General features: G+C 41.1%; 1 protein-coding gene and 1 pseudogene across 9 annotated transcripts in view; one reads left to right on the top strand and one right to left on the bottom strand.

Moving 5' to 3' along the window:
* Positions 1-12,269, bottom strand: part of Nrf1 (nuclear respiratory factor 1) — a 105,286-nt gene that overhangs the window by 60,104 nt on the left and 32,913 nt on the right. For 5 of the 9 annotated variants that reach the window (XM_050141500.1, XM_050141494.1, XM_050141498.1 and 2 more), the window contains exons 2-4: positions 4,272-4,428; positions 1,678-1,912; positions 1,534-1,569 (exon numbers count right to left, since the gene is read on the bottom strand). In XM_050141500.1, coding sequence (XP_049997457.1) covers positions 1,534-1,569; positions 1,678-1,900 — 259 coding nt within the window. In that variant the 5' untranslated portion in view covers positions 1,901-1,912; positions 4,272-4,428. The remainder of the gene's footprint in view (positions 1-1,533; positions 1,570-1,677; positions 1,913-4,271; positions 4,429-12,269) is intronic. The other 4 variants (XM_050141503.1, XM_050141501.1, XM_050141499.1 and 1 more) reach the window with 2 other exon arrangements.
* Positions 5,379-8,079, top strand: LOC126501062 (40S ribosomal protein S13-like; annotated as a pseudogene).

A 12,269-nucleotide genomic window follows, 5' to 3' on the forward strand; every position in this document is an offset into this window, starting at 1 on the left:
CTAGGCGAGTACTCAAGCCCTGAACCAGTCTCTGCCATCCCCACACTATGATGACAGTGCAGGATGGCACAACAAAGCCTTTTCTCAAAAGCATCTGCCCTCACAGGAACCAAGTTGGGCTCGGTTCATTGTATTAGGATGCCCTCTTCTGGGAAGTCTAAACATTTCACAAAATATATGTTATAAACACTTAAACCCAGTGCCTTGCACATGCTAGCTAGGCAAGTGCTCTACCTCTGAGCTGTACCCTAGCCCCTCCCTTACTTTTTAAGTTCACCTTTTGCTGGGTGGGGGTGGCACATACCTTTAATCCCACCACTCAGAGGAGGCAAAGGCAGGTGGATCTCTGTGAGTGAGACCAGCCTGGTCTACAGGACAGGTTCTAAAGCTACAGAGAAGCCCCACCTCGGGGGAAAAAAAATTCACCTTTCCAGAAATAACACAGTGCATAATAAATTATAGTATGAGACTATTATACTTTTCTTCCTCACTTTAATTAAATACAGCTATATTGGCCATACCTGATAATTGGTTCCCTGTCCTGCTTTTCCTAAATAAAACCCACGTATGATTGATGAGTGTCCTCACCATAATACACATACTGTACACAGAACTATACAAGACACAGCTAGTTTTAAATCACTTGGTATTCTGGAAAACTTCAACCCACAAGCTGGACTGTGACAAGGTCACTAGTGGTCTTGGTCCTATCTAGCAGAATCAAACAGAAACCATGTTCAGCAGACTATTTTAGACCCCAAATTATTTTTTAAAATGATTTCAAAATGTCGTGTGGTGGAGGCATACACCTTTAATCCCAGCTATCTGGAGACAGAGGCAGGCGAATCCCTGTGAGTTCAAGGCCAGCATAGTCTACAGTGAGAGTTCCAGAACAGGTGCCATAGCTACAGAGAAATCCTGTCTCAGCCCCCCCCCCCCCCATTTCAAAACACATCACATAACATTCATTCACATATAAGTAGCATATGAAGCAAGGAGCCAGCATAAACAAGACCTATCACTAAGAAAAGCCAGCAACAGATCCACAGGTCCCTTAGAAAGAATTCCCACATGAACTGTAAAATCAGATTATTGTGGAAAGCTAAACACAATAGTAATAAATTTTCACACAACTGGAAACTCAAGTCCATGTCTGGACAGGTGGAGAGATGCACTCTCATTAGAAAGTCTAGGACTGAGATACACCGCTCAAGGTAGGACTTCTGTCTAGTATGCAAAAGCTTGGGGTTTATCCCCAGCACAAAGGGAAAGAAAAGACAATACTAGAAAATTTTTTTCTTAACCTTAAGAATATTAAAATCTAAATATGCCAGTCCTTGCATTTAATGTGAATAAATACTTCAGCTAAAAACCAGAAGACTGTCAGATGGATGAGAAAAGACAACCAACGCTACCACACTAGTAAGAAGTGACCCCAGAACTCAACTCTCCCGGAACAGGCTAAAGTTGGAGATGCAGGTTTAAAATGTATGGTGAAGGGCTTGGGATGTAGCTCAGTGGTAGAGTACTTGCCTAGTATATGCGAGGCCCTGGGTTTGATCCCCAGCACTGAAAAAAAAAAATGATGAAAAGAAATGTGAGCGTGCTTGAATCCCAGGCCCTTCAGACAGGCATGGCCACAAGTCAGGAAAGAGGAGCTTCCAGGGCAAACATTACCTGCGGCGGCCAGGTGGGCAGTTACCTCATCCGCTGCCGTGGAGTTGAGGATATCCGAGTCATCGTAAGAAGTGTCCTCAGGGGAGGAAGGGGAGTCTTCATCAGCACTGAGCATACTGTGCTCGGTGTATGTGGCTACATGGACCTGCTGGACTTGCTGAGCCACTGCATGGGCTTCTATGGTAGCCATGTGTTCAGTTTGGGTCACTCCGTGGTCCTCCATGAAGATCTACTGCTAGAAAAGAAGAGGAGGAGGAGGAAGAAGAAGAAGAAGAGGCGATTCAGTGTACAATGTAACAGAATGCTTAAACTAAGTCTTTTTAGGAGCAGAAAATCTTTTACAAACCTCTAATTTTATTCCTTCCTTGACCACAGCAAGGTGTGGGAAATTCAAATGGCACAAAATAGCAGAATACTATGGCTGTGGGACAATGCTCTATACCCTGTGAAGATTTGTCACTCATAGTGGTTTAATAAAATGCTGAATGGCCAATAGCCAGATAGGAAGTATAGGTAGAGCGACCAGACTAAGAGAATTCTGGGAAGAGGAAAGGCTCAGTCTGCAGTCTCCAGCCAGACACAGAGGAAGTAAGATGAGAATGTCTCGCTGAATAAGGACAGAAACTTCCGTCTACAAATGACACCCAAACATTTGGCAAGAATTTCCACATAAAGCCTGAGAAAGGATTTGAGACAGACAAAAGAACAAAGTCAAGCCGCTTCTCGGTAGCAGCACTGCCTCAGGTGGGCTGCTTGCTAGAGGTGAGCAGAGGCACAGTTCCTTTAAGACAGGTTTTCCTGACTCAGCGTTAGCAGCAAAAACCATGTAGCTCTTTTAAGAGGCCCTGCCACCAAACACTTAAATGCCGTCCATGAGAGCTGGCGGCATGCTTCTTGGTGGTAGCATGAGCCTAGAAACTGCACAGAGCTGTGGTTCAAAAAAATAAAAATGAAAATGGCTCCCCACCAGCACCTCTGCCATGAGCTAATCTCCCAGGAAGCCAAAGTGGGGCAGATCCAGCCCTGAAAGCAGCTTTAATCCTAGTAATGTTGCAGTCAGAAAAGATAGAGATACACAGTAAAGACAGATTCAGAGGGGAAAAAAAGAGAAGAAACCCTTTAAACAGTTACAGTGTAATTAAAAAATATACGTAGGCTTGGGAGAGAAAAGAAAAGAATAAAGAAAGTCCTTTTTAAAAAAGGGAAGAAATATAAACCAGGTGTTTGTTTGGCAGCACACACTTTTAATCCCTGCACTGGGGGAGTCAGAGAGAGGCAGGTGGGTCTTTGTAAGTTTGAGGTCAGTCTGGTCTACAGAGTGAGTTCTAGTACAAGCTAAAAAACTACAGAGAAACCCTGTCTCAAAAAACAAAAACAAAAATTAAAAATAAAAGAAATAGTAAAAAAAAATATTAAAACCCCACATAATGATAGAAAATACACACAGATTCTGGATACTGTGTTATTATTTGTCTTAGCTGAGATGGATCCAGCCTCAAAGAATATTCCAGTTAGGATTTGACCACAATCCTAAATTTTCTTTGGTTCGCCATAAGATTATCAGCATCCCCAATCAGCAGGAAACAGTCTAGAAAACTATGTCCACATTCCCAAAAAATGGATTATGGATGTTTGTCTCAGTTTAGAGTGTTGGTTACAAGTTATTATGAATAATGGTCAGGAAAAAAGCTAAACAAAGGAGATTAGATTCAGAGTTCTTGTGAAAAGAAAAAAAAAGGGGGGGGGTACTGTGGGATAATGTTCTTGTACCCTGTAAAAATTTGACACTTGTATTGGTTTAATAAAATGCTGATTGGCCAGGCAGTAAGTATAGGCAGTGACCAGACTCAGTGAATTCTGGGACGAGGAAAGGCTCAGTCTGCAGTCACCAGCCAGACACAGAAGAAGCAAGATGACAATGTCTCACTGAGTAAGGACAGAAACTACATACTATGTGAAATCATTTTGACAGAAATTCACTATTATATAGAAACATACATACATGAGTCAAGTCACAAAACATTAAAAATCTTTGATATGTGTCTAACAATAAAAACATTTAATAGCCAGTAACCAGCATTTGTTATTGTGATATAAAAATACTTAATAAGCAAAACAGAATTATCTTTGTATTTCAAAGACAAATGGGAACAGCCTCTCCCATACAATAATTCAATTTTGTTGTATAATTAAAAAACTGTGTTCCTTGTAAGCCCTGAAACAGTGCCTTATGGTAAAAGCTGACTCTCCTATCAGTCTCTCTCCTCCCTTTCTCCACAAGCTCATAATTCGTTCGAAAAAAATGAAGGCAAACGTGTACAGATTTAAAACAGGTTTACAATGACATAACGTTTTTCTCATTTTAATATGCCTAGCCATTTTGACATATTGAAACACACAAACCTACCCTGCTCGTTTAAAATAGCTACAGAATACTTTATTCTATAGCTATGCTGATGAAGCAAGACTGCTTTCAAAGTTTTGCTGATATAAACATTAGTGCAGTGAATATATGAAATTCTATGTACTGGTTCCTAAAATGTTTTTTAATTAGAACCATTATGTAATTGGGTAACCCAATTTCTGGTACTTACCCAGAAAAACTGAAAGCAGGGTCTCATAGAGCTATGCATACACCCATGTTCATAGGAGCATCATTCACAACAGCCGAAAGATGGGAGCTACCCAAGTGTCCATCAGTGGGTGGATGGGAAACAATGCGTGGTACACTCAAATCACATATCATTCCACCTTAAAAAGGAAAAAAATTCAAATTAGGAATAAAGGGAATTTCTGGACTTGATAGAAAACATCTATAAGAATGTCTATGCCCATTATACTTAAAGAGAGGAAAAACTGGAAGCTTTCCCATAAAAATCAGAAGACAAGGATGTCTCCTCTCACTACATCTTTTCAACATTATGACAAGAAAGACAGAAGAGAAAGATAAAAGAAAAGAGGGAAGGGAAGGGGAGAGAGAGGAAGGAGCAAAGAGGAAGAAAAGGCAGGACGGGATCTCTGGGAAGGAAAAACTACTATCTCTGCATGGCAGGACCATCTATGCATATCCAGTTTCAGCTGCCTGCTGGGGGTCAGGGAACATATCCCCTGCAATAAACAGGAGACATTGCAAATTCTTTTCAAATTTTTATATTTATTTCAAATAGACATATAAAACTGTATATATTTATCATGCACAGCATGATATTTGAAAGTACATACACATTGAAAAATGGTAAAATCTAGTCACCTAAAATATGCATTACCTCATACAGTACCATTTTGGAAATGAAAGCATTTAACTTCAGTCATAAACTATAGTCACCATGTTATACAATAAATCTCTTGAACTTACTTCCATCCTTTAAAATCACACAACTCTTGTGAAGAAACCAAAGGATTGAATACATAAAGAGCTACTGCATGCCCACTGATAGAAAGATATAATACAGCTAGGCATGGTGGTGCATGCCTTTAATCCCAGTGCTTGGGAGGCAGAGGCAGGTAGATCTCTGTGAGTTCGAGGTCAGCCTGGTCTACATAGCTATTTCTAGAACAGTAAGGACTACAGTGAGAGACTCTATCTCAAAAACAAACAAAACAAAAAAAAAAAACCTGGTCTCTAAATTCAACATTTTTTTTTTTTTTTGAGACATGGTCTCACTCTGGAGCCCTGATTTACTATGTAGACCAGGCTGGCCTCCAATTCATACTTTATCCAGATAAAAACTTTTAAATGGCTCAGTGGTTAAGGGCACTAGAGACTCTTCCAGAGGATTCAGTTTCAGCTTCAGGTACCACAACTAGTTACAGGCTAACTGTCTGTAGTTATAGTTACAGGGGATCTGAATCCCTCTTGTGGCCTCTGAAGATACTACACAACACACAGGCAGACAACCGCCCCCCCCCCACAATTAAAAAACAAATAAAACTGGGCGGTGATGGCGCACGCCTTTAATCCCAGCACTTGGAAGGCAGAGGCAGGTGGATCTGTGAGTTCGAGGCTAGCCTACTCTACAAGAGCTAGTTCCAGGACAAGCTCCAAAAGCTTCAGAGAAACCCTGTCTTGAAAAAACAGAACAAAACAAAACAAACAAACAACAAATCTTTTGCTCTTTGAACATATTAAGTATTGAGTAGCTATTTCTTCTGGATCAAAACTTTCCCTCCTGAAGGAGCAGGGATACTCCTAGGCTAATCAAACTGCAGCAGCTTAAGTTCAGGAAACTTATAAGAGTCAAGGAGGCTCAGAAAGTTATAGGACCCACAAGCCCCACCTCTGAGGTCATCTGAGTAGTCACAATTGCTGAAGGAAGAGGGATTTCTTCAATGGAACCACCTGCAAGTTGAGCTAGGGCTTCCAGAGGTGCAGCTTCCATGACCCATCATCCACACTGAGTGGGCTTCAGTGCTGCAGTGACCTTCTAGGTGCCTGGTGTGTGCAAATCCTCACCCAGACTCCTGCAGTGACCCCAAGAAACTCACTGGCTCACCAAACTAGACTTGCTTGGGTAGGATCATGTCTCTGGTTTGTTGCTGTTGTCCTACCTGAAGTCAATAGACATTAGTTTACATCTCCCCACAAAAGGTCACATAATAGTAACACACTGTCAAAAAACTAAGTCCCAAACAGGGAAAAGCATTTACCAAAAGATAAAGGGTTGTTATTCAAAATTTAAAAAATAACTCAAACTCAACATTAAGAATATAACTAACTCATTTTTAAAATGGACAAAACGCTGCCTCACCAGGAGGGTATGGTGAACAAGCATATATAAAAGTGTTGACTATCATGTCCCTATGGCATTGCACAATAAGCCACAGTAATACACAACTATATACCTATTGCATGGGTAAAACTCCGCAACAGCTCCCTCATTCTCTTCACTGCCAGACCTCTGCAATCATGGTTGCATGCATGCTGCCAGGAAGAGATTGTCCCAGTCGGCTCTGCCCTACAGCTTTAGCGTCCCCACCCGGCTGAAGTTGACGTCTGAAGGAACAGATTTACAAACTGGCCAAGAAAGGCCTGACTTCCTCCCAAATAGACATGATCCTGAGGGACTCACATGGAGTGGCACAGGTCCGTTTTGTGACTGATAATAAGATCTTGAGAAACTTAAAAGTCCAAAGGCCTTGCCCCTGATCTCCCTAAGGATCGCTACCATTTGATTAAGAAAGTGGTCACTGTCTGAAAGCATCCTGAGAGGAACAGGAAGGATAAAGATGTTAAATTCAGTCAGACTGAAATAGAGAGAAGAATTTGCTAGTTGCCTCATTACTCTAAGACTAGGCGGGTCCTCCCACCCAATTGGAAATGAGTTGTCCACAGTCTGCTCTAGAGGCACAAATTCTCTGTGTGCACGAGCAATAAAATCACTTTTAAAAAAAGAAAAAGGAAAAAAAAAAAAACCCTCCACAAAGCAACAGTGAACTGCCAAGGGTTTGCTACAGGGACTCTCACTCATTGCTGGTAGGCACTTTTTTAAAGACAGTCTAGCAGTTTCTCCCAAAACTGAGCAAACACACTCCTCCCATATGACCCCATAATTAACTCCTTGGTATTTAGTCAAAGGAGCTGACAACCTACATCTACACAGCAATTCACACACAATGTTTACCCCAGCTTTGTCTGCAGCAGCTAGACCTTGAATACCACCAGATGTCCTTCAGTAAGTGACTGGATACAAAAGTTTAGTTCATCTGGACAATGAAATATTGTTCAGCACTAGAAAGAAATGGGCCATTGAGCTAGGCATGGGGCACACATCTATAATCTTGGCACTTAGGAGACAGAGACAGAAGTGTCACAAGACAGGCCAGCCTGGTCTACATATCAAATTCCATATGAGCCAGAGCTATACAGAAGGAACCTGTCAAGAGGCAGTGGTGGGGGTGAGTTCCTAAGACATGAAAAAAAATAAAAACCCTTACACGGATATCACTAGGCGAAAGTCAGTCTAAAAGGTTATACACTGTATGAGCACAACTACAGGACCTTCTAGAAAAGGCAAGATTATGTAGTCAGTAAAAGGAGTACTGGGGGTAGGGGTAACGAGGGGATAAACAGGCAGAGCAGAGTGATTTTCACTAAACTGATGCATGTCACTATGCATCTGTTCAAATTCATAGAACGAACCATAAGATAATATAGACGACTCTGGGTGATAACGACATGTCAACACATATTCATGAGTACTGCCATCCTATAGGATGCTGACAGAGGGGGTAGGCAATGTATTAAGCATAGGAGACATGTAGGAAACCTCTGTACCATCTACTGTATTTTGTTGTACTCTATTTAAAACTATTGTTTTGGTTTAACATGAACACACACTACACTATGTGAAACATGAAGATTCTTTACTCAGTCAAAGCTCCCCACAAAGACAAATACTGTATGTCTCCATTGGGCTTTATTTATGCTTATATGCGCATGGTGGGGAAGGGTGATACAGCCTGCTGTAGAGGTCACATCTGCCCTACTACCCTGAGTTCTGCAGATTTTTTTTTAAAAATTTTATTTATTTATTTATTTATTTAGTATGTGTGTATGTATGTATGTATGTATGTATGTATGTATGTATGTATGTATGTATGTATACAGCTAGCCAGAAGAGGGCACCAGACCTCATTACAGAGCCACCATGTAGTTGCTGAGAATTGCCTTTGGAAGAGCAGGCAATGCTCTTAACCACTGAGCCATCTCTCCAGCCCCTGAGTTCTGGAGATTCAATTTAGATGAATTTACATGGCAAGGGCTTTCACCTGCTGAGCCCTGGCCCTCTAGTCTATCTTTGCAAAGTAATTAGAACAGTCTATAGAGAAGTAGCTGGCAGGAGCCAAGTGCAAGCAGGTAGGAGTTGTCTTAGATGCACAAATTCTGCAGACTGGATACACAATTAACAGAAACATGCTTAACTTTACTGAACTGTGCACCTAAAATTTATTGTTACATATACTTTGCCACATGTGAAAATTAAAACACAATCATCCTTCACTCATCATCCCTCAGTAACTTCTGCATAAAGAATATATGAGCAATCTCCCAGCAAAATAAGTTCTTATCTTTATAAAAATTTGTAATTATTTGATAACTATTAAAAATAAATTCTTGACATTTCTGGCAGCTGTGGCAGTGTAGAAGGAAGAGGGCTGGCTCTGAAGAGGGGAGGATGGTGGTAGGCATAGCGCTGGATCTACCACAAGCTGGCTCCGGAGACTTTCAGCTGCATGGTGGAAGCTAGGCATAAGAAGGGTGTTTCACACAAGTCTGACGCTGTGGCCATGCTCTGTGAGTCAGATGTTGTGATCCAACTGTTTATGATCTCTGTTTTGGTTTAACTCAAATTTAGTAGTTAAAGAAAAAAGGTTCTTAGCTAGGTGTGGTGGCACATGCCTTTAATCCTAGCAGAGGCAGAGGTAGGTGGGTCTCTGAGTTCATGTTTAGCCTAGTCTACCGAGCAAGTTCCTGGACAGCCAGAGCTACACAGAGAAATCAATCAATCAAACAAATTGAAAAACCAGACAAACAAACAAGAAAACCACCACAACAACATCAAAAAAGGATTCTTGACAGAAAAAAAGAGAACTAAAGGTGAACTTGTTGGACTGACAGATGAACATGCACAGAGATCTGACATGTGTTTGAAGTTATGATCCATAGTTGAAGGATTCGCTTGTGTGCTAACATCACCTCTCCTCATACAGACCGATGCAAATGTACTGTCAAACGTGACTGTTAGAGTAATAATATAGCACAGCATTCTAGAATGTACCAAAAGAAATGGCAACCATATATGTACAGAAATATGACCTTTATTGCCATATGTGGAAAGAATATTATTCATATATGTCTTCTTTTATACTGCTCTACTGTACAAGTCTCTGAGAATGTCTAAAAACTTTTGTTCCTCTAATTAGCTGCTCCCCCCCACCCCCACCTCGTTTGTTTTCTGAGACAGGATCTCACTACGTAACCTTGGCTGGCCTAGAACTTGCTATGTGGATTAGCCTGCCTCTGTTGAGATTAAAGGTGTGTGCAGCTGTGTGCAGGGCACCTGGTAAAGCACTAGACAAAGAGAAAATGAAGAAGAAAACAAAGTATTAACACGCGGGAACTCTGAGTAAAGAGTATTTGAAGATCTTTGTAACTTTTCAAAAAGCCTGAAATTACGTGCGCCATGCGTTTATACTTATTTGCTGTGACAGGGTTTGAACTTGCAATATATTTTCAAAGAAAAAAAGTGAAGTGTCTGGCAGGGTTTCTTTCCTATATTATCTTTGTTGTGAGTTTTTCAAAAGTATACAAGGATATATCTTAGCCCCCTTGTTGGGACTTCTCTAAAGCACAAATGAATACACCAGGTCACACAAACAGCATATAAGAGGAAGATACCAATAAAGAGTTAATTTCCCATTATTTCACGGTTCTAGTCCGAGACAAATTGCTTAGGGCGTTTTAGAATTCTGGGTACTTCAAAACTATTTTTAAATGATTTGGGATTAGATGGCATCTAAACTGCTTTTCAAAGGGATTTGAAAGCTATGTGCTTGGCATAATGGATTTCAATTCTTTGCTCCAGAATGCAGCTTGCAGCATAAATCAATAGGGCTGTCTGCTTCACAGGCTTGTCACTTCTGCCTGGTGCCTGCCTCTTCTCTTTCCACCCTCCCCTCATCCGCCAGCTTCTCTAGCCGCTTATATTCTGAACACTCTAAAAAAGCAAAGGTGGAGGCTTTTCTGAACCAGAATGAAGTACTTGTAAATACTGCTTTCACAAACCATAAATAAGTAAAGGTTATCTAAGTCAGTTATGAGTAACATACACATGACTGGAGATTATTAGATTTCCACTTCCATAGTTAACAGAGAAAAATGAAGAAGGAAAGATCACACCACTCCCCTAAGTCAATTTTATTCTAAGATTGTTCTGGTCCAGGCATGGTACACACCTTTAATCTCAGCACTCTGATGGCAGAGGCAAGAAGAGGCAGACAGATCTCTGAAGACAGCCTGATCTAATAGTGAGGTCCAAGTCAATCAAGACTACATAATGTACTCCTGCCTCAAACAAAACAAACCAAACAAAACACTAAAAAGATTTATTTATTTTATATCATGTGTATGAGTATTTTGCTTGCATGTGCGTGTATCACATGTCTGTCTGGTGCCCATGGAAGCCAGAAGAGGGTGTCGGATCCCTTAAAAAATGGAATTATGGGCAGTGTGGGCCACCATACGGTTGCTGGGAATTGAGCCCAGGTCATCTGCAAGAGCAGCAAGTGCTCTTAACCACTGAGCCATCTCTCCAATCCCCTTCCCCACGTGTCAATCTTAATAAAGCACTTCAGCTTTTATCTTCAAGGGCAGGGTCTCTGGCTAACAAAAGTAATGGAACTTGCTAATGGGGGAAAGATATGAAATAATGTACATTTGAAGAGAGAGCGGACTCTTACCAAGATACCCTGGACCAGTTACTTAATGACCACTAAGCCACAATCCTGTCACTGTCTCTAAGGTAAGAAGTAGTACCCAGTAGATATTCTCCAAAGGATGATGTGAGAATCAAATAAAGAGATCCCAGCAAAGTCTAGAACACAGAACCCAGCACCTAAGTGTTTAATATTAATGATGACAATGCCAAAACTCTCAGGCTTTAGAGTCTATCTTTCTTAGCTCATTTCCCAGTCTCACGTGCACCATGCACTGTGCCTCAATTTCTTCGAAACTAGATTCCTGTTCCTGAGGTCTGTGTTATGATGCACATATTATATCAATCTGAGCAGTTAACACTGGTTAGTTAGTGAGAACGTCAACACACCCAATAAAACTTAAGACAGTGCACAAAATGGAGAAGAGAGGGGAATTGGGGGGGGGGGGAGCTAGAACCTTCTGAACCAGAGAAGAAAAATGGTGCATCTGCCTATCCCACTACAGACAGTGGTATTCAGCAAACTTCTCAAAAGAATTTAAAAGTATTCCTGGGTTAAGAGTTATATCCTGCTCCAGCAGAGGACAGAGTTTGGCTCCCAGGACTTACGTCAGGTGGCATCTGTAAATCCAGCTCACAGGTATCTGATGCTTCTGGCTTCTTTGGGTACCCATATTCACATACACATACCCACACATACGTTATTATTTTTAGAGGGGGATCTTTGCTAGACACAGTAGCCACGACTATAACCCTACACTGGGCAGGCTAAGGCCTAGGCTACATAGTAAGTTTAAGGCCAGTGTGATCTACATCAGTGGTTCTCAGCCTTTGGGTCATGACCCCAGGGTTGAACAACCTTACTACAGGGGTTGCCTAAGACTATCAGATATTTACATTATAATACATAACAGCAGCAAAAATTACAGTTACGAAGTAGCAACAAAACAACTTTACGGCTGGGGGTCACAACATAAGGAATGGCATTAATTAATCATTGAGCTATAAAATGAGACTGTCTTTAAAAAGAAAAAAAAGTTCAAACTGTAAGAGGTGTAGTTTCTGTTTTCTTCTCGCAGACAGACCATCTAAGACCAAAGGACAGTAGCAGAGAACACAGCGGGACTGCTGGTATACAGCGCCCTGGTGACATGATCT

This window comes from Alexandromys fortis, unplaced genomic scaffold, assembly GCF_014885135.2.
Source record: "Alexandromys fortis isolate MF-2015 unplaced genomic scaffold, M_Fortis_MF-2015_v1.1 scaffold_44, whole genome shotgun sequence".
NCBI lineage: Eukaryota > Metazoa > Chordata > Mammalia > Rodentia > Cricetidae > Alexandromys > Alexandromys fortis.